We start from the raw sequence: 25,062 nt of genomic DNA, 5'->3' as shown, positions 1-25,062 counted from the left end.
CCTCAGGGCATTGGCAATTGAACCAGCCAATGAAAGACATGGTTTCACTTGAGTGCACACTTGCCAACTTTGACTGGGTTTGATCTCCTGGGTACTTCGTTTTGAGGGAAGCAAACCCAATTACAAAATGTTTCACTTTTGATTTGCGATGTATGCTTATAATTTTGTTTAGTTGTTTTTGTCACAGTTAGGAATGTAAATTATATGTAATGAATAAGGGATAATCATGTTTTAATTATGTTTGTTTTTTTGATTGCATGTCTAAGGTCTTGTCTCTCGTGTTTATGACCATGTGTCTGATGCTTAGGGCCATGTGTCTTGTATTATTTCCATGTGTCTGGTGCTTTTGGCTTTTGGCATCAAATACCTGTTACAACTTACACCCGTCAAATACCTTTAACAGTTTACCTGCATCAAATACCTGTTACAGCTTGCATGCATCGAATACCTGTTACAGCATACACATGTCAAAGACCTGTTACAGCTTACACCCGTCAAGTACCTGTTACAGCTTACACACATCAAGTACCTGTTACAGCTTAAATGCATCAAGTACCTGTTACATCTTACACACATCAAATACCATTTACAGCTCATACACATCAAATACCTGTTAAAGCTTACACCCGTCAAATACCTGTTAAAGCTTACATGCATCAAGTACCTGTTACAGTTTATACACATCAAACACCTGTTATGGTGTAAAAACATCAAGTACTTGTTACAGCGTACACACATCAAGTACCTGATACAGCTTACATGCATCAAATACCTGTTACAGTTTCCACGCATCAAGTACCTGTTACAGTTTCTATGCATCGAGTACCTGTTACAGCTTACACACATCAAGTACCTGTTACAGTTTCTATGCATCAAGTACCTGTTACAGCTTACACACATCAAGTACCTGTTATAGCGTACATGCATCAAATACCTGTTACAGTTTCCACGCATCAAGTACCAGTTACTGCTGACATGCTTCAATAATGTGTTTTTCATGTTCTCCCTCTTTGTTCAAGGTAACAAGATTCATCATCAACTCTGGGAGGAAATCAGTAAGGAGCTACACAGTTGCCAGCTCATTCAGAGTACGTATATCACTGAACATGCATAATGTAGTTGACCCTCTTGTAACCTTAAGACCTGTGATGGTCCGGCTTAGAATAGGCCCTCATCAACCCATGCTTGCCATAAAAGGCGACTAAGCTTGTCTAAGAGGAGACTAACAGGATCGGGTGGTCAGGCTTGCTGATTCATGCTGTTGATTACTGGATTGTCTGGTCCTGGCTCAGTTATTTACAGACCACCACCATATAGCTGGATAATTGCTGAGTGCAGCGCAAAACTAAACTCACTCACTCCATCTCGTAATTTAATATCAAAAGGTTGTGAAGTTCTTTAATAGATGACATGCTTTCTTTTGTGAGATTTTTTTAAAACAAAAAACTTGCGTTTCTTTTGCTGTTCAGCATATACATGATTGTTTATAATGAAATGTGTCATGTGAGAATAAGTTTTTTCCTGCTTAAACAAGGCAGATAAGTGCCTGAAGGATTCTTACCGATTCAGACCATAGCATGCATGATGAGTGAGTGTGGTTTCACACCATTTGTATGTAATATTCCAGCAAAATCACTCACTGATGTCCTACACTGCTTTCTTTGATCTAGCATCCACTGGGATAGTCTAGTGGTGAAAGCACTTGCCTGTTCCGCCAAAGACCCAACTTGGATTCCTCACATTGGTACAACTTGTGAAGCCCATTTCTGATGCCCCCCGCTGTAAAATTGCTTGAATAATGCTAAAGCGGTGTAAAACCATACCTTCTCACTCTCTCACCTTCGTTCCAGTACAATGACCTGAAGGTTACGCTGACCGATAACCCACAGGCCAAGCCCCCAACTGACAAGTTGGTGTTTGGACACCACTTCACTGACCACATGCTGGAGGTGGCTTGGAGCAAGGAAGGGGGATGGAAGGCACCAGAGATTGTTCCTGTCCACGAGTTCAAAATGCACCCTGCCGCAAAGGTTCTTCACTATGCTACAGAGGTGAGTCCAAGCCTGTGCGAATGATGAAGGTGTTGTTTTTAAGTGAGATTTCTGAAACTGATGCCTTCCTTTTTTGTTGTCAGTATTCTGGTTGGTGATTCTGCCTCATGATCACAGGGAAGGTTGACATCTACAGATATTCATTTTGTCTGAATAGTTTGTGTTTACACTTTCTAGTTGTGTAAGGTGTGTTTGTGGCAAATCTTTTTCAGACAACAAGCTGCTTTCAAATAATTTTTGTTAATGGTCTTCGTCAGTCCGATCCGTTTTTGCAGTGGAACTGCATGTGTGAAACTGCACCCTACGTCTTCAGTGAAACTCTTAAACTGCACCCGACATCTTCAGTGAAACGCTGAAACTGCACCCTACGTCTTCAGTGAAACTCTTAAACTGCACCCGACATCTTCAGTGAAACGCTGAAACTGCACCCTACGTCTTCAGTGAAACTCTTAAACTGCACCCGACATCTTCAGTGAAACGCTGAAACTGCACCCTACGTCTTCAGTGAAACTCTTAAACTGCACCCGACATCTTCAGTGAAACGCTTACACTGCACCTGACATCTTCAGTGAAACTCTTAAACTGCACCCTACATCTTCAGTGAAACTCTTAGACTGCACCCTACGTCTTCAGTGAAACTCTTAAACTGCACCCGACATCTTCAGTGAAACGCTTAAACTGCACCCGACATCTTCAGTGAGACGCTTAAACTGCACCCTACGTCTTCAGTGAAACTCTTAAACTGCACCCTACATCTTCAGTGAAACTCTTAAACTGCACCCGACATCTTCAGTGAAACGCTTAAACTGCACCCTACATCTTCAGTGAAACTCTTAAACTGCACCCTACATCTTCAGTGAAACGCTTAAACTGCACCCTACATCTTCAGTGAAACGCTTAAACTGCACCCTACATCTTCAGTGAAACGCTTAAACTGCACCCTACATCTTCAGTGAAACGCTTAAACTGCACCCTACATCTTCAGTGAAACGCTTAAACTGCACCCTACGTCTTCAGTGAAATGAGGAACTGATGCCTTTTCTGTTTGGATTGGTTTTTTTTGTCATTTTGTCCCTAGGAACAAGTTTGCTGTGGGAATGTGGTAAGAACTGACAATAAGGTTCAGGGGCCACTTGCACAAAGTGATCTTCGCGTTAAGATGATTACTGAGTTGTTGCTTACATACTTTAACAAGTACCTGAGAGTCCTAAACTGAGATAGCTTTGGGCATGTTGCCCTGGTAGGTAGAGCAGCACCAGATATTTGGATTGTTTTTGTCATCGTCTGTAGCGGTGATGTTGTGCTTGGCCTGCTGTCCTTTGTCATGTTTCAGTTTTGTTAAGTCTTGATCAACAGGAACAATAAGGGATGGCAGGAGGTATGAAGGATGACATGAGGTGTAAGAGATGACATAACATTTAAGGAATGACATGACGCAAAAGGTGTGACAAGACATGAGGGATGATGATGTAAAAAGGATGACATGACATATAAGAGATAACTTGATGTAAAATGAATGACATGACATAAGGGATGACATGACAGGTATGACATGATATAAAAGGGGATGACATGACGTATAAGAGATCACACCATATAAGGGATGACTTGATGTATGAGGATGGCATGATGTATGGATCATGTGTAAGCGACGACATGATATATGAAGGATGACACGAGGCATAAGAAATGACAACATATAAGGGATGGCATGACATATAAGAGATGATGACATATAAGGGATGACTTGATTTAAAAGGGATGGCATAGAATAAGGGATGAATTGATGTAAAAGGTGTGACATATAACGGATGACATGACGTACAATATATGATACCATATAAGGGATGATATGATCTATGTGGGATGACATGACTTATGAGATTATATAAGACAGAGAGACATATAAGGGATACCATGACATAAAGGATGACATGAGGCATAAGGGATGACATGTTTAGTCGATGACATGGCATAAAAGACATGACATAATATATCAATGATGACATGACATGTAAGGGATGACCTGAGGTACACGTGATGACATGACATATAAGGGATGACATGATGTATAAGGGATGACATAAGGCATGTGGGATGATGTAACATAAGTGATGACATGATGTAACAGTGACAGAAGATATATGGGATGACGTGTAAGGGATGACATAAGGTATAGGGGATGAAATGAAAAATGTGAGGTGGATTGATTTGACATTATTGGGAGCTGCTATTATCAGCAGATGACATCAGTTTGACAGTCAAATGTGGATGGGTTACACGGTTCAGTGCATAGCTCGTAAATTCAGTTGTCCCGAAAGCCAGTATAGTGATGATTAAAAGATGGTATGGGTGAGTGCATAAGGTCTCATATACCTGTACTTAAATCATCATCACCTCATTTGTTAGTGATGGTGATTTATTCATGTCATTGCAACACCTGTTGCCTCGGACATTTCTGATAACACCCGCCAATACAGTTTGGTTAACCTATAAGGGAAATAATGTGAGTACTGACACATTTGATAGTCATTCTTCAAATGCTACTTAGTATTGATGATAATTCCCAGTCTTTGAAGTGGTCGTCTTGGTAATGATGTTCGATGTGTATGGTGCATAATGTAATGTCAGGGATCAGACTTGTTTCGTCAGAGATGAAACTTACTGAGTCAGGAGGGAGACTTACTGGGTCAGGAGGGAGACTTACTGGGTCAGGAGGGAGACTTACTGGGTCAGGAGTGAGACTTACTTAGTCAGGAGGGAGACTTACTGGGTCAGGAGTGAGACTCACTGGGTCAGGAATCATACTTACCGAGTCATGTTGTACTAGAGATAAGACGTGTCAGGTCAGGGATGTGACATGTTGGGCCAGAGGTGAAACATGTCTGGTCAGGGATGAGACGTGTTGGGTCAGGGATGAGACATAACGGGTCAGAGATGAGACACACTGGGTCAGGGATGAGGCATGTTGGGCCAGATGAGATGTCTTGGGTCAGAGATGAGACATGTTGGGCCAGAGATGAGATGTGCTGGGTCAGAGATGAGACATGTTGGGTGAGAGATGAGATGTGCTGGGTCAGAGATGAGACATGTTGGGCCAGAGATGAGATGTGCTGGGTCAGAGATGAGACATGTTGGGTGAGAGATGAGATGTGCTGGGTCAGAGATGAGACATGTTGGGTGAGAGATGAGATGTGCTGGGTCAGAGATGAGACATGTTGGGTGAGAGATGAGATGTGCTGGGTCAGAGATGAGACATGTTGGGTGAGAGATGAGATGTGCTGGGTCAGAGATGAGACATGTTGGGTGAGACATGAGATGTGCTAGGGTCAGAGATGAGACATGTTGGGTGAGAGATGAGATGTGCTGGGTCAGAGATGAGACATGTTGGGCCAGAGGTGAGATGTCTTGGGTCTGAGATGAGACATGTTGGGTGAGAGATGAGATGTGCTGGGTCAGAGATGAGACATGTTGGGTGAGAGGTGAGATGTGCTGGGTCAGAGATGAGACATGTTGGGTGAGAGATGAGATGTGCTGGGTCAGAGATGAGACATGTTGGGTGAGAGATGAGATGTGCTGGGTCAGAGATGAGACATGTTGGGTGAGAGATGAGATGTGCTGGTTCAGAGATGAGCCATGTTGGGTGAGAGATGAGATGTGCTGGGTCAGAGATGAGACATGTTGGGTGAGAGATGAGATGTGCTGGGTCAGAGATGAGCCATGTTGGGTGAGAGATGAGATGTGCTGGGTCAGAGATGAGACATGTTGGGTGAGAGATGAGATGTGCTGGGTCAGAGATGAGACATGTTGGGTGAGAGATGAGATGTGCTGGGTGAGAGATGAGACATGTTGGGTGAGAGATGAGATGTGCTGGGTCAGAGATGAGACATGTTGGGTGAGAGATGAGATGTGCTGGGTCAGAGATGAGACATGTTGGGTGAGAGATGAGATGTGCTGGGTCAGAGATGAGACATGTTGGGTGAGAGATGAGATGTGCTGGGTCAGAGATGAGACATGTTGGGTGAGACATGAGATGTGCTAGGGTCAGAGATGAGACATGTTGGGTGAGAGATGAGATGTGCTGGGTCAGAGATGAGACATGTTGGGCCAGAGGTGAGATGTCTTGGGTCAGAGATGAGACATGTTGGGCGAGAGATGAGATGTGCTGGGTCAGAGATGAGACATGTTGGGTGAGAGGTGAGATGTGCTGGGTCAGAGATGAGACATGTTGGGTGAGAGATGAGATGTGCTGGGTCAGAGATGAGACATGTTGGGTGAGAGATGAGATGTGCTGGGTCAGAGATGAGACATGTTGGGTGAGAGATGAGATGTGCTGGTTCAGAGATGAGACATGTTGGGTGAGACATGAGATGTGCTGGGTCAGAGATGAGACATGTTGGGTGAGAGATGAGATGTGCTGGGTCAGAGATGAGACATGTTGGGTGAGAGATGAGATGTGCTGGGTCAGAGATGAGACATGTTGGGTGAGAGATGAGATGTGCTGGGTCAGAGATGAGATATGTTGGGTGAGAGATGAGATGTGCTGGGTCAGAGATGAGACATGTTGGGTGAGAGATGAGATGTGCTGGGTCAGAGATGAGACATGTTGGGTGAGAGATGAGATGTGCTGGGTCAGAGATGAGACATGTTGGGTGAGAGATGAGATGTGCTGGGTCAGAGATGAGACATGTTGGGTGAGAGATGAGATGTGCTGGGTCAGAGATGAGACATGTTGGGTGAGAGATGAGATGTGCTGGGTCAGAGATGAGACATGTTGGGTGAGAGATGAGATGTGCTGGGTCAGAGATGAGACATGTTGGGTGAGAGATGAGATGTGCTGGGTCAGAGATGAGACATGTTGGGTGAGACATGAGATGTGCTAGGGTCAGAGATGAGACATGTTGGGTGAGAGATGAGATGTGCTGGGTCAGAGATGAGACATGTTGGGCCAGAGGTGAGATGTCTTGGGTCAGAGATGAGACATGTTGGGCGAGAGATGAGATGTGCTGGGTCAGAGATGAGACATGTTGGGCCAGAGGTGAGATGTGCTGGGTCAGAGATGAGACATGTTGGGTGAGAGGTGAGATGTGCTGGGTCAGAGATGAGACATGTTGGGTGAGAGATGAGATGTGCTGGGTCAGAGATGAGACATGTTGGGTGAGAGATGAGATGTGCTGGTTCAGAGATGAGCCATGTTGGGTGAGACATGAGATGTGCTGGGTCAGAGATGAGACATGTTGGGTGAGAAATGAGATGTGCTGGGTCAGAGATGAGACATGTTGGGTGAGAGATGAGATGTGCTGGGTCAGAGATGAGACATGTTGGGTGAGAGATGAGATGTGCTGGGTCAGAGATGAGACATGTTGGGTGAGAGATGAGATGTGCTGGGTGAGAGATGAGACATGTTGGGTGAGAGATGAGATGTGCTGGGTGAGAGATGAGACATGTTGGGTGAGAGATGAGATGTGCTGGGTCAGAGATGAGACATGTTGGGTGAGAGATGAGATGTGCTGGGTCAGAGATGAGACATGTTGGGTGAGAGATGAGATGTGCTGGGTCAGAGATGAGACATGTTGGGTGAGAGATGAGATGTGCTGGGTCAGAGATGAGACATGTTGGGTGAGAGATGAGATGTGCTGGGTCAGAGATGAGACATGTTGGGTGAGAGATGAGATGTGCTGGGTCAGAGGTGAGACATGTTGGGTGAGAGATGAGATGTGCTAGGGAAGTGACTGTTTTGGTAGTCTTTCATGATGGAAGTGGACTTCATTATATGTGATGGACATGTGGAAAAAACAAAATATTGAAATATGTTGTTCCTTATTTTGGCTTTTGTTAGCCGAAATGTAATATGTGGACATGATCATAGAGAGCAGTGTGGGAAGGGAAGTAACTCTTCACATGCAAATGAAACATTCAAAGCACCAACTTAGTCAGGAACACGTGACCCAGTGATCAGATGTGCCACAGTTTGTTGAGATGCCACAAGTACAACCAAAACCTTTTTCTTCATTTCAAGGTGTATCAGTGCTGTATTTATGTGGGGACAACCAGTTATAACATGCAGCTAGCTCTGTTCCTTCATGGAGCTGACACAAAGTGATATGAGCTGGTATGGTATATATGCTGACAGTATGTGATATACGCTGACATGATGTGATATAAGCTGACACAATGTGATTAATGCTTTTACATTCTGATGTAAGGTGGCATATTGTGTTATAAGCTGTCATTATGTGATATAAGCTGGTATGCTGTGATAAGGTGACATGATGTGATATAAGCTGACATGATGGGATATAAGCTGGTATTCTGTGATAAGATGACACGATGTGATATAAGCTGGTATGCTGTGATAAGCTGACACGATGTGATATAAGCTGGTATGCTGTGATAAGGTGACATGATGTAAAATAAGCTGGTATGCTGTGATAAGGTGACATGATGTGATATAAGCTGGTATTCTGTGATAAGGTGACATGATGTGATATAAGCTGACACGATGTGATAAAAGCTGGTATGCTGTGATAAGGTGACATGATGTGATAAAAGCTGGTATTCTGTGACATATTCTCATATACGTTTACTATTCAAATCAACCTTAAACGAAAATTGCTGACTCTTTCATTTCTTCCTGTTTATCACGATTCTGTTAACACTTTTAAATGTTCCTGGAAAAATATCTTTTAAATTCCAACCTTTGTTAAGTAACAGTCACTAACACAACCATAAAATCACAAAATGGAACAAATGCCTTTAGATTTCAACATTTTTCTGAATTTAATGGCCCATGATTTCCAAACACATTTGACTGAAAAACTGAGTATGTACTTATTTTACATCACATCAGCAGATAGGTTTGGATGTTCCTTTTTTCATTTTGATCATGTTCTGTGAAAGCATTTGTGCAGTGTGACTCTATCTCTTTATATGATCCACTTAGGGATATGATAACGTCTATGGAAGTAGCATGTTAGTGCTCTCTGTTGCTTAGAACACTGAATATATGCGTTTCCTGTATGCAATAATGTGTCATGTTTCATGCATATTGCAATTTCATGGTTATGGACAGTGAGTGCGATCTGCTCAGCCTCCGCATCAATAAACCTGTTTTGAATATGACAGTGTACAATACCTGACCAGCTTTGAAATGGGCTGCATTCAAATGAAAGTTTCATTTGTAATTTTGCAGCTATTTATGTTGTTTTGATGGATTTTTGGAACACAGCTTGCTCCAGTGCTATTGTCATTGACCTAGACCCAGCCAACAATTACACAATTAAATTCACATGCATGAATTTCATGATTTGGGGGTAACTTTGGTCCTTAACCAGCCATCCGAAAGGCTCAAGTCGTAAAAGTTGACTTGAATCCAAAACTTACCCAATTATATTTCTCAGTTTGCAAGATTTTGTCCTACTTTATGTGAGATTGAAAAATCTCTTTTGATTTTTTGCATCATGTAAATGAAGATGTTGATAAGATTTTTAATGTGTGTTTCTATAATTTGTGAAATCCACATCCTTATATACCATCAAACTGTTACATTATTAGTCCAGTCAATGCACTCTGTGGTAATTCTCAACTCCATGGGAAGTATACAAGTTGCGTCTGCAACACTCGAAAGTTAACAGCTGTCATCACAGTATTGATCAAAATGTTGATAAACCCATCTCTCTCATGTGACCCAGAACAGAAATAAACTATTCATCATTTTTACTTACGACGAGTATACAGCAAAATCAAAATTGGCAAGAATGTTAAAATCAAGATGTCGCCTGATATAGAACGCATACATCGACATCAAAAGACCCAATCTGGATGTATCATCAGCGAGCAGAGAACACTACAATAGGCCATGCTGTAAGGAGATGTTGCATTGTTGTAAGTATAGAGCACACTGGCGGGACAATATGAAGATAATGTCCCAGTCAGTTTGATATGATGTGTTACACACCTGACCGATCAGCCAGGTACCAAGTATGTGGGGCTTTGTGTGGGTGGACAAAAGACCAGGACGACATTGTTGTGGACATAATATCTGTCTAGCTTCATCCATTCAACCCCTTGCATAAAAAGTTAACAACAGGATGACAAAGCTAAACGCAACAATAGACGTCCTTGTTCGGTTTGGGGGCTGGTTTTGTGGGCAGTGGAGCAGAGGAGAGGTGGTGCTGGTGCCGGGTTTTTGGCACCGCTTGGTTGATCATAGGGTTCTGGTCACTGCACAGAGAATCAGTGCTGTGGGGAGTAGTCTGATGGGTTATGTCTTTTGGTGCTGGGTTGTGGGCGTTGCAGACATGTAGACTGTACGCCTCTGGGTTGTAATTGGTTGTATTTTTATGTTCATCATCTCCAAGAATTCTTAGTTTGATTACTTTCAAAACTACTTTTTTCTGAGGACTGTACCTTAGACTTGAAATGACTGGTATAGAGAGGTCAATGAAAAATAAGACCTGAATTTTGTGGTATAATTTCATGTGTAGACAGGTGATAACAGCAATAGTTACCTATGATTATTTAACAGTTTCATCTTGTAACTGTATCATAGCCTCCAAACATGATGGTCATCAGCAAGAGTTGAACAGAAAGAGATCTTGACTGTGTGTGTAAGTCGTAGACTGTCTCTGCAGGGAACGTCACTGTTGGTGTGACAGTGAGGTTTCTGTAACATGGTAATAATATATACTGTTGTGATACCATTATTGACAGTTACCATAGTAACAATGCTGACAGTTGTCATAGTAACAACATAAGAAAAGTAGCACAGTAACACCATGAGAAAGTTATCACAGTAACATTATGGAAAGGTTATCACAGTAATATCATGAGAAAGTTATCACAGTAACCTTATGAAAAGGTTATCACAGTCATGAAAAATCATGAAAACGTTATCACAATAACCATATGAAAGGTTATCCCAGTAACGTCATGAGAAAGTTATCACAGTAACATCCTGAAAACGTTATCACAGTAACACCATGAGAAAGTATTCACAGTAACCTCATGAAAAGATTTTCACAGTAACATGAGAAATTATTCAATCAATGTAACATCATCAAAAAGTTGTCACAGTCATATCATGAGAAAGTTATCACAGTAAAATGATAAGAAGTCATCACAATGAATGCATTGCCAGTTGTGGTTTTACAGGGTTATCACTCCATTACTATGGGCAATAATCATAGCAGCAGAAACACCTGCTATCATGGTCATAAAAAGTCCTGTGCTTGCAGGGGTGGTGGGGTAGCCTTGTGGTTATAGCATTTGCTAGTCATGCTGAAGACCCAGGTTCGATTCCTCACATGGTAAGGTGTGTGAAGCCCATTTCTCGTGTCTCTTGCCTTGATATTTCTGAAATACTGCTAAGAGCAGCGTAAAATCGTACTCACTCATTCATAGATGAGCATGTCAGTATGATTAGAGGAAGTGAAAAACACTTATATGTTCCTCCTGATAAACAGGAGGGTAAATCATGGCACAGGGAGATAACATGGTTGAGAGGGGGATGCTGTTTTCCTGATAACTGTTTCTTACCTTGTAATTTTATGGAGGAACAAGGAAAGTAAGTTGAATAGTACATACTTTGTGAACAGTTTGTATCAGATGTATTGTCACAATTGAATTCGTGATGATTTGGATACACTTCATGACACCATATTATTTATTTTTTAATTTAATCGGGAAATAAACATAAAGTCTGTAAATTTCACAATAAAGTTCTATCAGTAAGTGTCTGTTCGTTTGTTTGGCATGTCTGTTTGCCTGCAGTTGTATGGGGACAATGTCAACACAGTGATTGAATAAGAATGCTTTTACTGTCGTCATCATCAGTAGGAAGTTTGGAAGTATCTTTTAGTTTTTGTAAACTTAAGCTCTTGTGTTGGTTAATCTGAAAGTGTGTTTTCATTGTACCATTTTTAGGATGTCCTGTATCTCGACTGTACATAATGTGCTCATACTGTTATTGCATTTTGCTATACAATTTTGACTCATGTATTACTGTTTGAATACAAAATTTGGGTGGAACCACATTTATAAGTACCAAGCATATTTGAATTTTCAAATTTAATTGAAAGTAGTCGTGGATTTGAGGACAGGCTGTGTTCAAAGTAATTTGTGTGTATTTGGCTTTCTCGGTTGTGTGGGCTTTTCTATACTGATAAAAGCTTTGGTGTATCTTGTCAAAAGAATATGCATCCTTTTTCAGGGTAGTAGCGTCAGTGCAACAATGGGTGCCTGGTACTGGGTGTAGAATGGGGCAAATAATGCAAAGGAAGTGCCTTCAGAAGTTGCTGTTGTTGCTGTTGTTGCTGACAATGTAGACTTTGAGGCAGCATTGTGACGTCCGCACCTGAGACCCTTTGTAGCATGTCATAGCTGTGTATTGACAAAGGCTGGCTAACAGAAGATTTGTGGTCGGTTGGGCATACCTGGGTACATTCGCCCGTATCTACAGTTACTGGTGGAGAACACCACAATGCCACTCCACGTTTAACAAAACATGTTCTGCTTGCTGGTCACCCAATGGTGGCAACACCCAAGCTGAATTACTCATCTTTTATGGGGTAATGGTAGTTTAAGGATTACAAATGCTGCCTAGCTATTCTATGTTCGTACATCTGTATATTCAATGAGAAACAACGATCTGCAAAGTGGTTGAGGGGAGATTGCTAGATGAGGAGGAGCTTAGTAGGGAAAAGACACTTTGAGGGGAGGTGATAGGAACAGATGACTTTAGAATTGTGGGGCTGGGTAGAAAAATGTAGAGGGAATGTAGTTGACTATTGTGGATGGTTTAAAGGTTTAAATTTGGGGTTGGGAATGACACTTTTGTCACTATTGTGGGGAGGCAATAGGAACAGATGATTTTAGAATTGTGGGGCTGGGTAGAAAAAGATAGAGGGAATGTATTTGACTATTGTGGATGGTTTAAAGGTTTAAATTTGAGTTTGGGAGTGACACTTCTGTGGAGAGGCAATAGGAACAGATGATTTTACTAAACTTGTTAAAGTTGTTGGACAGGGCAGGAAATGTATTGGGTTGTTGTGGATTTGGGGGAAAAGGGGTAAATTTTTTTGTTGGGAATGACACTTTCAGGGGAGGTGATAACGTCATTTTAGAACTGTTTGGAGCAGGGTAGTGAAATGTTGAGTGAAAGTGGTGGATTGGTGTGAATTTTGTGGATGAGGATAAATGTAACAGGAAAATTGATTTGTGATTAAAGAATCCTCAGATAGGGAGAGGGTAGGGCATTGCAAAGTAAAACGTTTTGAGATTGGACTCAAAGACCAAAATCCAGGGATGGAGTTTGACGGTTACTGTAAATTGGAAGTATTCTTTGCCTTGAAAGTATTGTTTCAATGCACCCCCGGCCTGTTCTGCGACGGATTATTTTTGCGAGAGTAGTAGGCTTTGCAAAAAACAACATAGTTAACTAAAACAACATTGCTTCTTACATCATAACGTAATTAAACAAACTGATTAAACTGAAGAATAAAATCAGTTACAGTGCTCATAATCGTACATTACAGCTTACTACTTCCATCTTTTTTTGTGTGATCATTTGATGCAATGTCTTCGCCTCTAATGTCAAGCTCAGATATGATATTGTTGTAATGCTAAAATATATGCAAGAACCATTTTTGTCACAGGTCATAACCTGGCATGATACATCCTCTTACTTCCATAATATACTACAGGTGGTGATTTTTTATGCAAAATTTTCAGAATAGCGTAATTTTACCCCAAACTTTCGTCTGAATCTAAAGTTTTTTTGTCTACATGGACAGTATCCATTGCTGTAATATGATTGGATGTTTAAGGACATGTGTATGATTCTGACCAATCACTGTCCTCATAGCAGACTGAGGCAGAAAAGCATCATTAGAAACAAATCTTTATTCAATAAAATGACTTCTTGCAACTGCAGAAATGCTCTTGGCAAGGGTATATTGATATTGTTGATGCCCAGAGGTTTCGAACAGTACCCGTCATTAAACAATGCCTTGCATGTTATTGGCATGAAGCTTCCCAAACGGAGGTATTTTCCCCTGTTGTATCCTGTTCCCAAGCGCTATGCCTCCACTATCCAGAAATAGACAACCATAAACATCATTTGAGAAATCACTTTATAATAAGTACGTAGATCTGGTTGACAGGCATTGAAAGAGTGAATATTACTGCGGCGAGAATTTTTTTGCATGGGGAAGAGAAACGTAAATTTCTCAAAATAAAAACTGACGCAGAATATTTGCAGTTTACAGTATTTAAATATAAGAATACTGCTGAAGTGCAGAATTGTCGAGTTCGTTGCTCATGATTATGATCATTTATTTAGAATATTCTAGTATTATAACCATAATGTGTCCCAAAGGGTCAGTACCTGTTGAGATCTTTACTTCTCCACATTTTGACAAGTTTGATTCAGTAAGTGATGCTGTAAGTAACACTGTTAGTGATGGTGTTAGTGATGGTGCAAGTGATGCTGTTGGTAATGCTGTAAGTGATGCTGTTGGTAATGCTGTAAGTGATGCTGTTGGTAATGCTGTAAGTGATGCTGTTAGTAATGCTGTAAGTGATGCTGTTGATAATACCGTAAGTGATGCTGTTGATAATACCGTAAGTGATGCTGTTGATAATACCGTAAGTGATGCTGTCGGTAATGCTGTAAGTGATGCTGTTGGTAATACTTTAAGTGATGCTGGTTAAGATGTTGGTAATCCTGTAAGTGATGATGGTTGTGATGTCGATAATACTGTAAGAGATGCTATTAGTAATCCTGTAAGTGATGCTGTTGGTAATACTGTAAGTGATGCTGTAAGTGATGCTGTTGGTAATACTGTAAGTGATGCCAGTTGTGATGTCGGTAATACTGTAAGTGATGCTGTAAGTGATGTTGGTAATACTGTAAGTGATGCTGGTTGTGATGTCGGTAATACTGTAAGTGATGCTGGTTGTGATGTCGGTAATACTGTAAGTGATGCTGTATGAGGTGTATGAAGAAGAGGGTGTGTTGAAGGTCACGCAGTACAAGGAGCTGTCTCCTGACTCAATACACTCAACACCTGGGGAGACTGGAGGAGGAGGCTGTATGCTAACTGTCAACACTTCACTCAAGTGTGTTGGAAGGGTTCACATTGTAGGAAGCTACCAACTGTTGCAAGCTCATTTCAGTGAAATTCAGTTCATGTACAAATATTTGACAAGCATGAATTTGAGCTTTAAAATTCAAGTGTAGATTAGGACATTATGTAGAGATCTGTGGCCTTTGCAACTTAATGCCGCCCTATCTGTTAAAGGAGTCGTCGGCTTGTGTAGAAAGGGAGACAACTCCTGTTTACTTTCCTACATGTCAGTCATGACACAGAAGTCAGATTGACGTCTGCCTGGTTCTGTTTCTACTATTTACTTCCATGTTGACCGGAAAATTTCCTGAAGTTTTTCAACCAGTACTTTTGCATCATATGTGGTTACCATGGTTGTGATTAGAATTTAAGCACAATACTTTTGTTATCTCATTAATTGAAGACTGTAATCTGCATTAACTAGAAGTTCCCCCAGCAATAACAGGTGGGGGTAACCAAGAGGTTAAACAGTCACTTGTCACACAAAAGACGTGGGTTTGATTCCCAGGATACAATGTTTGAAGCCCATTTCTGGTGTCCCCTGCAGTGATATTGCTTGAATATGGCTGAAAGCCGTGTAAAACCATTCTCACTCAACCACTCCTATACAAGAAAGGCTGGCGTACTTGTCAAGTCTGGTAAATGCCAAAAGTAAAATCATTCGCGGGAAACTTGGTGTCTACTTCCATATTGTAACCTGCCTCATCCCTCCTGTCAAATCCATCTTCTGTCAACACCTATCCCATGAACATCTGCAACATGGATCTTGTTTTTTCTCCCATGTTCAGTGATGGTGTCGTAGCCTAGTGATCAAAGTGTTATGCTTGTCGTGCCAAAGACCCGGGTTTGAATCCCCATGTGGATGTAATGCATGAAGCCCATTTCTTGTGTCCTTTGCAGTAATATTGTGGGAATATTGGTAAAAGCGGTTTAAAACCTTACTCCCTCTCAGTTGGTCATACCACAGCCATTGAGATGACAACTCAGTCATACCCAAGTAGTCCACAGCCATTGAGATGACATCTCTGTCATACCCAAGTTGTCCACAGCCATTGAAAAGACAAGTTGTCCACAGCCATTGAGATGACAACATGGTCATACCGAAGTTGTCCACAGCCATTGAAAAGACAAGTTGTCCACAGCTATTGAGATGACAACTCGGTCATACCCAAGTAGTCCACAGCCATTGAGATAACAACTCGGTCATACCCAAGTAGTCCACAGCCATTGAGATAACAACTCGGTCGTACCCAAGTTGTCCACAGTCATTAAGAAGACAACTCGGCTCTCTTCGTTTTGACCATGTCTTTCCCACTGACAATGGTTGTTCCCTGAAAATAACAGATTCATAAATTGAAAGGGAGTCCTGGGGAACCTTAGGAAAATCTTAGACTTGCCTAATATATTGTGTTTGCGTTACAGTAAGGGTTGGAAAGGACAAATGATAAATACATAATTTAATGTAAATAAAATAATATAATTCATTATATTGAAGTACTAGCAATGAAGATTATTTGACGAATTTTGACCATCCTGTTGACAGTGTTAATATGCCATGAAATATATGAGTGTTGACTGTATTCCTGAATGGCTTGAATATATTCCTTTTTGAAATATCTCTGATTAACAGTGGACAAATTCAAGTAAAAGTACACTCCTTTTTGTCATTTTTTTAACTATTCTATTCTTGTGATCATGGATAACCAGTTAAGTTCATGAAGGAGATACAATTTGGTTCTCTGATTGTGTGAGTGAATTGTAACACTACTGTTCAAATTTGCTGTTTACACTTTCTCTTCTGTTTTCAGTTGTTCGAAGGAATGAAGGCCTACAGGTGTGTTGACAACAAAATTCGTTTGTTCCGGCCCCTTGAAAACATGAAGAGAATGAACAGATCTGCAGAAAGATCAGCCCTGCCTGTGAGTAAGAAGATCATGCAATCCAAAGATCATATTGTACCCAGTCTGTAGAATGATTTTCAAAAGGAGTTATGTATGAGAAGGAGAGCTACTCCTTTAAATTGATGCATTCATAAAGTTCTGTAAATGCATGTTGTAACCCCAGTGAGAGTTGAGGGTTAGCCTTACTCCTGAGACAGATGCTTGCAAGAGAATGCTTAAAGATCAAAGGGGATACCTGTGAAGATTGTGTTAGAGCTGACCTTCAGTAACCCATGCTTGTAAAAGGCAACTAACAGTATTGTGTGGTCAGACTCACTGACATAGTTGACACATGTCATCGTATTCCAATTGCATCAATGCTCATGATGTTGACCACTAGGTTGTCTCGACCAGACTCAGTTATTTACAGACTGCTGCCATATAATTCGATTGTTGCTGTGTTAAACAACCAAAAAGATTAAGGGACACATGAGATTTGATTCCCCACATAGGTGCAATGTTAAAAGCCCATTTCTACCATTTCCATCGTATTTGACTTCATTGTGTTATTTTGTTTTGTTTGTCCAGACCTTTGACAGTGTTGAGCTGATGAAGTGTATCAGCAAACTGGTTAGTATCGACAGCGAGTGGGTGCCCTATTCCAATGACTGCAGCCTCTACTTGCGACCCACACTCATCGGCACCGACGTAAGTTTCCTCCACACACCATTGCCCACATTGTGTTAATGAATACAACTTTCCTGACATCATACTTTTCAATGTTGTCTTACTGCTGTGATATTTTCTGTGTCCAAAGCCTACAGTTCAAATCCTCAACATTGCATGTTCTCTGAAAGGGTAAAGTCTTGAGTTGTGTTGCCCAGTGATTGCCATGCTGCTTGCTTGGCAGAGTTGCTTCCCATAGGTGTCAGGATCTGCTTTTCCTTAGTGTTAACTTATTTAGCCACAGTTGTGATACAGTTTGGGGTTGGTGAAGAATTGGTGAAGGTTGATGACCTGCATTGCCTCTTGCCTAATTAATTTGAGGTGGTGGTGGGGTCGCCCAGTGGTTAGAGTACTCACTTATAATGCTGAAGACCTGGGTTCGATTCCCCACGTGGGTACAATATGTGAAGCCCATTTCTGGTGTCCCTGCCGTGATGTTGCTATAATATTGTTTAAGGCGGCGTTGAACTAAACTCTCTTGTTCTGACCTCTACAATATCTTTTGTACCTGTTGTAAGGTTACATACATGCAAATAGACCCAACCATTATCATCCTTCTATCAATATGCTTGAGTGACTGTTGTCTTAGGAGTAGTTGCACAGATGAAGTTTTACTGTCACACTGAAGGCCTCCATCTGTACAATGTATGAAGTCTGTTTCTGCTGTGATATTGAGGGAATATTGAGAAAAGATGATCGAATCTGAGGGACTCAATCACCGGTGCAATTACTGGTGTAGAGGTAGCTTGTTGGATAAAGTGTTCACTTGTCACGCCGAGGACCTGGGTTCGATTCCCAACATGGGCACAATGTAGGAAGGCCATTTCTGGTGCCCCCACCCCCTGCTGTGACATTGCTGGAATGTTGCTTAAAGCAATGTAAAACCATACTCACTCATTCACTGACCCATTCATGCACTTTTCTTCACATACATATAGCATGTACTGTCATGGCTGAACAAGATGGCTGATCAAAATGGCTGATGATATTGGTTGTTTTTGCTGGAGACAAATTTTCGAATTTCTTGAATTTAGAAAATTTTAATGGGTGCCTTCACATCACTAAATTTTTACATATACTGGACAAAATAAGTCATGGATATTGGCAATTTTATGACTGACATTGTATCAGTATGTCAGTGAATCATTATTCATAATTTCAGTCTTTACAAATATGCCTAATGATTTTTGTCCAGTATATATCTTCAGTACATAACAGACAATAGCAACTGTCCTGGAAATGTGCTGATTTTAAACCCTGAATACTGATTAGGCTTTTGAAAATTAAATTTAAATATTTCAGTATTCAGAGGTATTTTTAAATCATGTAATGAAAAATATGAAACTGGTTGATCTTTAGCAGATGTCATCGATAAAACTGTTGCATTTTTGTTATTGTGTCCAGTTTGCTCCACATCAGTTCAGGGGCGAGAATTGATGCCATTTTTCTTTGCAGGAGTTGAGGCCCTTGCTTCTACAGCCAATCACAGCGTAGCTTTGGTCACTACTCACATGACATACGCACCTTTTTGCTGTCATAGGCAGGTGGCTCAAGCATTACTTTGTACTCGAACTTTGCACTGTTACACTTGCTTTTGTGAAACAAAATATTGAAAGATAATTAAATGAACAATTGGAATGACAATGTGGTTTCTAATTTGGGTGAGTCTTGGTCAAATGTTACTGTTAAATGTTAAAACAATCCAGTTTTCTGAATAAGTGAATTCTGAGTTTAAAGTTCTTTTTCTTCAGAAAGCAGAATTCGAATTCAATCAATGTTTTGTTTCATTCATTCACAGTGATACTTGTTACCATGGTTACCATGTGTCATCCATGATACAAGTTTAACACTGACATTGATAATACTATTTATGTCTTGACATGATAAATGCTAAAGTTGAAAATCCACACAATGGAATAAGTTAGTGGGAAAGTAGTATTTGAAGGCATGCATAAGAAAATGGCACTTAGAGAGTGTGCTGATGCAACGATATATCAATATATGTTAACAATATGTACAGTGATGCCATCAGTTTGCAATATGTGTATCTGCTGCAGTGAGATTGTCAAATTATTAATTTCTTGAAATAATTAAAAATTTCAGTCATTTTGTGAAATGATTAAGAGGGTCCTCCATCATTTTTGTGGATTCATACAGTTTGCACATTGGTTTTTAGTTTCATACCTCAATGCAGCGAAAGAAATACACAGTCAATCCTTATAATTAAATTCAACAACAAATACTATAGGCTTTCAACAGTATTTTCTTTAAACATAATCAAATTCATCGAAACAGATTTCTTTGTTACCACTGATAAACATTTTCGGTGTAAGAATTCGGTAATGGCGTGACATGACTCAGGTGACTCATTTACATAAAATGACCCGCCTATCAAACCATTTGCCAATCAGCATAGAGCATCCCCAAACAGTTGTCAATCAACCAAACTAACATCGGGTGGCGAATCAGAGTGGAACAACACAACGTGATGCGTTCTGATACAAGTTTTAAGTTCAAACATTTGAATTATTACCAGCAAACTGAAAGACACAGTTTGAAAAGTGATAACTGGAAATGAAGCCTGATGACATGAAGTTAGTGGAACTGAGATTGTTAGTGGCAGCAGTATTTGCTGCGCAAGTGGAAAGAGGCTGTGATGTGACTGGGATTGTGATGTGATGTGATGTGCCATGAACTGATGTTCCAACGTGCGAATGTTCTTGTTGAGGCGTTACAAAGTTGTTAACATTCGCGGATAATTTTGAGTTGTTCGTTTATGTTAACCACAATGTATCACTTCAATGTTTATCCAAAGTTCATTAAGGTACCTGAGTACCTCTCTGTGTAAAGGTATTCCCTGACATTCTTCAGGTCCAAAAGTAGTCCAGTTTGGTGGGCGTGGCTTATTTTTTGAGATTCATTGGGAAATGAAATCAAAAGAAATGTTCCCAGTTAACCAATCAGATTGCCAGAATTTTAATGAACACAATAAAAATTTAATTATTTGTATATCAGCCATCAATATACTTGTCATTGCATGAAGTTTCATTCATCTATATGTGGTGGACAGGGGTTTGTGAGGTGTGGCTACTCTGGACAAACAGGTGTACAAGTGTCAAACAAACAGGTGTACATGCTTCAAAGCCAAGCTAAAGTGCAATACTCACTGCCACAATAGTTTTAACCGTTAGTGACAAAAGTGATATTGAAAGTGTGATCCACTTTTGTAGATTAAGTTATTAAGTCAAATTTCATGAAATGACTGAAGTATATTGATTGTTGTTCCAGAAAATAATCCAAAATGACTGACCCTCTTAGTCATTTCACAAAATGACTGAAAAATTCAGTCATTTTATGAAATGACTGATTTCACAAGCTGACAGTAGCACGTACATTGTGAAATAGTTTCCAAATTTTGCAAGCCAGTTGGCTACTTCTGTCTGAAAGATACTAGCTCGCAAATTATTTAGCTAGCTCGAAATTTGAATGTACATACTAAGAAAAGATTACGAAAATAGAATAACATTGTTGCCTTGACCCCTTTTTTCAGCATTAGGTTGCTGATATAATGAACATTGTTATCAGGCCATAATCTAGCGTGATTTTAAAGTGTGTTATAACGCAAGAAGTTGGAAAGTGATATGTTTACAAAATGGCCATATGAAAATTCACTAGCAGTTGGCCCAACTGAATTTTTACTAGCTACAGGCTATAGGGCCAGTGGCTGTTTCACACACACTGCATATATAGCAGTACATGATGTTTCAAGGTAAAATGATGTGAAACCATGAGGAAAGTTACAGAAACAGATCAAGATCCTGCTTATGCAGATTCTCTAATATTTCCTGGTTGGTAATGAATAGCAGAATTTGCACAGTGGTCTAGAATTTGTGTTTCCGACAGTTAACCATATTTGCTATCATAACTTTTGATAATAAGTCATTCAAGCCTTATGAAATAAAAGTACCTGACAATATGAACTCATATGATCAAGTACTGTATTTGGATATGAATTATATCACACATTTATTATTGGGATAAACATCCTGCTGTGGACCCAGGTGGTGTTCTGATGATTGAAAATCGTCGAAAATTGATCAAAGAAGGATTAAAATGAATAATTGATAGTGAAAAACATATTTTCAATTTATGGAAATGTTGTTTTTTAGTATAACACTCTGGAATGAAGTAAACTACCCATTAAATTTGATGAATGTTCATTAACAAACGTGCTTAGCAGCATAAAGCTCTGTGCATTGTATTCGTAGTTTTGTATTCATCACTACAGTAAATAATGCTGTAACCTGTCGATGAATATTTTTTACATCTACTGCATGACAGTATGTTTTATACATTAAAGTCCTCCGCTAATCAATAGTGGACTGTGGTTGCCGATTCCCATTATAAGTGGCCCTATCATATACTGAGTCTTCTACTACGGACAAGTTTTGCAACTTTATAACTACTTACATTTGGAGCGAGTGGGAAGTTTGCTTTCATTTCACTTTGCATAGTGGGGCTGTGGGGTAGCTTGGTGGTTCAGAATTTTGAATTTTTAGAACACGAACACGGTCCATCTTTACATCAGCGTAGTAGCTTCTCATGGCATCTTGGTTTTGTGTACTTGTTATATTTCAACATGAGGACTTAAATTTTCTTAAAAAATATTTGAAACTGTAATTGAAACATCTTTATGATGTTAATTAGGCACGTCATGATGATGGTACAAGTTGCTTTATAAATACTTTTTATAAAGTTATGTCAATTAAATCGACCATTCTGTGATTCATGTTACTTTGATAATGTGTGATGAAATGGTTGCAGATTAATCTATTGGTCTAATGAACAGACACAAGACGGAGTGCGTAGTTTGTCATATTGTTTTGAAAGTCAGTTTTGCGTGACTGTGAAGATTTAACCATGATGTATGGCCATTCTGGACCGGCATCTGTTCTTCTTCCCTGTTTTGTGTGTCATATGAAAAGAAAGCGTTGTAAGAGTAATTCCACACCAGAAACAAATTGCCATGACAGCTGTTTGGGGACGATGAAGGAGGAAAACATCTCATAATCAATAATCACCTCAGTGCCATCCGATTAACAATAAAGATAGTTACATAAAAATTTTTGAATGCCATTGTCAATAGAAGGTGTTGATGTGGCATGACCATGGTGTGTTGATGTAGTGGTATGTTCCTCTGTGTAGGCGGAAAGTATTGTTCAAAACACCTGTATGGAAATCTCCATTGTATGCAAGCGGTAGTGCAGAACTCTATCTTTGTGATGGCAACACCATCCTCAGCCTTGGTTGCAGAGTAGGGACAAGTTGTTTACCGTATTCTTCCTGAATAGTGAACCCTTGTGAAGGGAACACTTTCCTTGGACTTAGTTGCAGAGTAGGGACAATTTGTTTACCATATTATTTCTGTATAGTGGACCCTTGTGAAGGGGAGACCATCCTCAGCCTTGATTACAGAGTAGGGAGATGTGTTTATCATATTCTTCCTGTATAGTGGACCCTTGTGAAGGGGAGACCATCCTCAGCCTTGATTACAGAGTAGGGAGATGTGTTTATCATATTCTTCCTGTATAGTGGACCCTTGTGAAGGGGAGACCATCCTCAGCCTTGATTACAGAGTAGGGAGATGTGTTTATCATATTCTTCCTGTATAGTGGACCCTTGTGAAGGGGAGACCATCCTCAGCCTTGATTACAGAGTAGGGAGATGTGTTTATCATATTCTTCCTGTATAGTGGACCCTTGTGAAGGGAGACCATCCTCAGTCTTGATTACAGAGTAGGGAGATGTGTTTATCATATTCTTCCTGTATAGTGGACCCTTGTGAAGGGGAGACCATCCTCAGCCTTGATTACAGAGTAGGGAGATGTGTTTATCATATTCTTCCTGTATAGTGGACCCTTGTGAACGGGAGACCATCCTCAGCCTTGATTACAGAGTAGGGAGATGTGTTTATCATATTCTTCCTGTATAGTGGACCCTTGTGAAGGGGAGACCATCCTCAGCCTTGATTACAGAGTAGGGAGATGTGTTTATCATATTCTTCCTGTATAGTGGACCCTTGTGAAGGGGAGACCATCCTCAGCCTTGATTACAGAGTAGGGAGATGTGTTTATCATATTCTTCCTGTATAGTGGACCCTTGTGAAGGGGAGACCATCTTCAGCCTTGATTACAGAGTAGGGAGATGTGTTTATCATATTCTTCCTGTATAACAGACCCTTGTGAAGGGGAGACCATCCTTAGCCTTGATTACAGAGTAGGGAGATATGTTTACCATGTTCTTCCTTTACAATGGACCCTTGTGATTGGGACACCTTCCGTGATTTCAGAGTAGGGAGATGTGTTTGCTGTAATCTACCTTCTTGGCCTTGGTTGCATTGTAGTGAGAGGTGTTTTCCACTTTCTTCATGTAGTTTAGTTGGTATCTAGGACTTCACTGTAGGGGATTCCAGGTGACAGTGTCCCACCATTAGTAGACCAGTGTGTCCGAGTATGATAGGGTCTTGTGGAGTCCATGTATTATCTCAAGTATCGTGTAGTTCTCTCGGTATCAAGGACTTTGAGGCTGTCATGTTGGAGTCAACAGCCCTTGAGCAGGAAGAGGTAATAGATGGTTTGTCTTTGGTGAAGGAGTTTAGTTGACAATGTCACTCAGGCTCCTTGACTAATGGCATCAATTTAATGTGATCTTCTTTGTAGTAGGTTGATTTTATGGGGAATCTGCTGTCGCTAATACGAAAGGCTGTGTGTGATGAGTAAGACAGAATATAGATGTTATGAATTTCATCTGACCAACTCTCATGTTCAGTATTGGCTACAAGCAACACCGTGTTTGAGGTTATCTATTTCAAGATGTACTGTAGGTGTTGACAAGATACAACAATATACCTGAGGTCATTTATTGCGGAATGTACAGTAGGTTTTGACAAGATACAACAATATACTGAAGTCATCTATTGCCTAATGTACAGTAGGTGTTGACAAGATACAACAATATACTGAAGTCATCTATTGCCTAATGTACAGTAGGTGTCGACAAGATACAACAATATACCTGAGGTTATTTATTGCAGCATGTACTGTAGGTGTTGACAAGATACAACCATATAGCTGTAGTTATCTATTGCCAAATGTACAGCAGGTGTTGACAAGATACAACAATATACTGAAGTCATCTATTGCCTAATGTACAGTAGGTGTTGACAAGATACAACAATATACCTGAGGTTATTTATTGCGGAATGTAAAGTAGATGTTGA

General features: G+C 40.3%; 1 protein-coding gene across 1 annotated transcript in view; it reads left to right on the top strand.

Annotated features, from left to right (window-relative positions):
* The window catches only part of LOC137261087 (branched-chain-amino-acid aminotransferase, cytosolic-like), a 50,551-nt gene that overhangs the window by 9,948 nt on the left and 15,541 nt on the right, over positions 1-25,062 (top strand). The window contains exons 2-5 of the mRNA XM_067798759.1: positions 1,020-1,088; positions 1,851-2,051; positions 16,987-17,097; positions 17,647-17,766. Of these exons, the coding sequence (XP_067654860.1) occupies positions 1,020-1,088; positions 1,851-2,051; positions 16,987-17,097; positions 17,647-17,766 (501 nt within the window). The remainder of the gene's footprint in view (positions 1-1,019; positions 1,089-1,850; positions 2,052-16,986; positions 17,098-17,646; positions 17,767-25,062) is intronic.

The sequence above is a fragment of the Haliotis asinina genome, chromosome 14, assembly GCF_037392515.1.
Source record: "Haliotis asinina isolate JCU_RB_2024 chromosome 14, JCU_Hal_asi_v2, whole genome shotgun sequence".
Classification (NCBI taxonomy): Eukaryota; Metazoa; Mollusca; class Gastropoda; order Lepetellida; family Haliotidae; genus Haliotis; species Haliotis asinina.
This window is presented reverse-complemented; position numbering and strand designations above follow the sequence as displayed.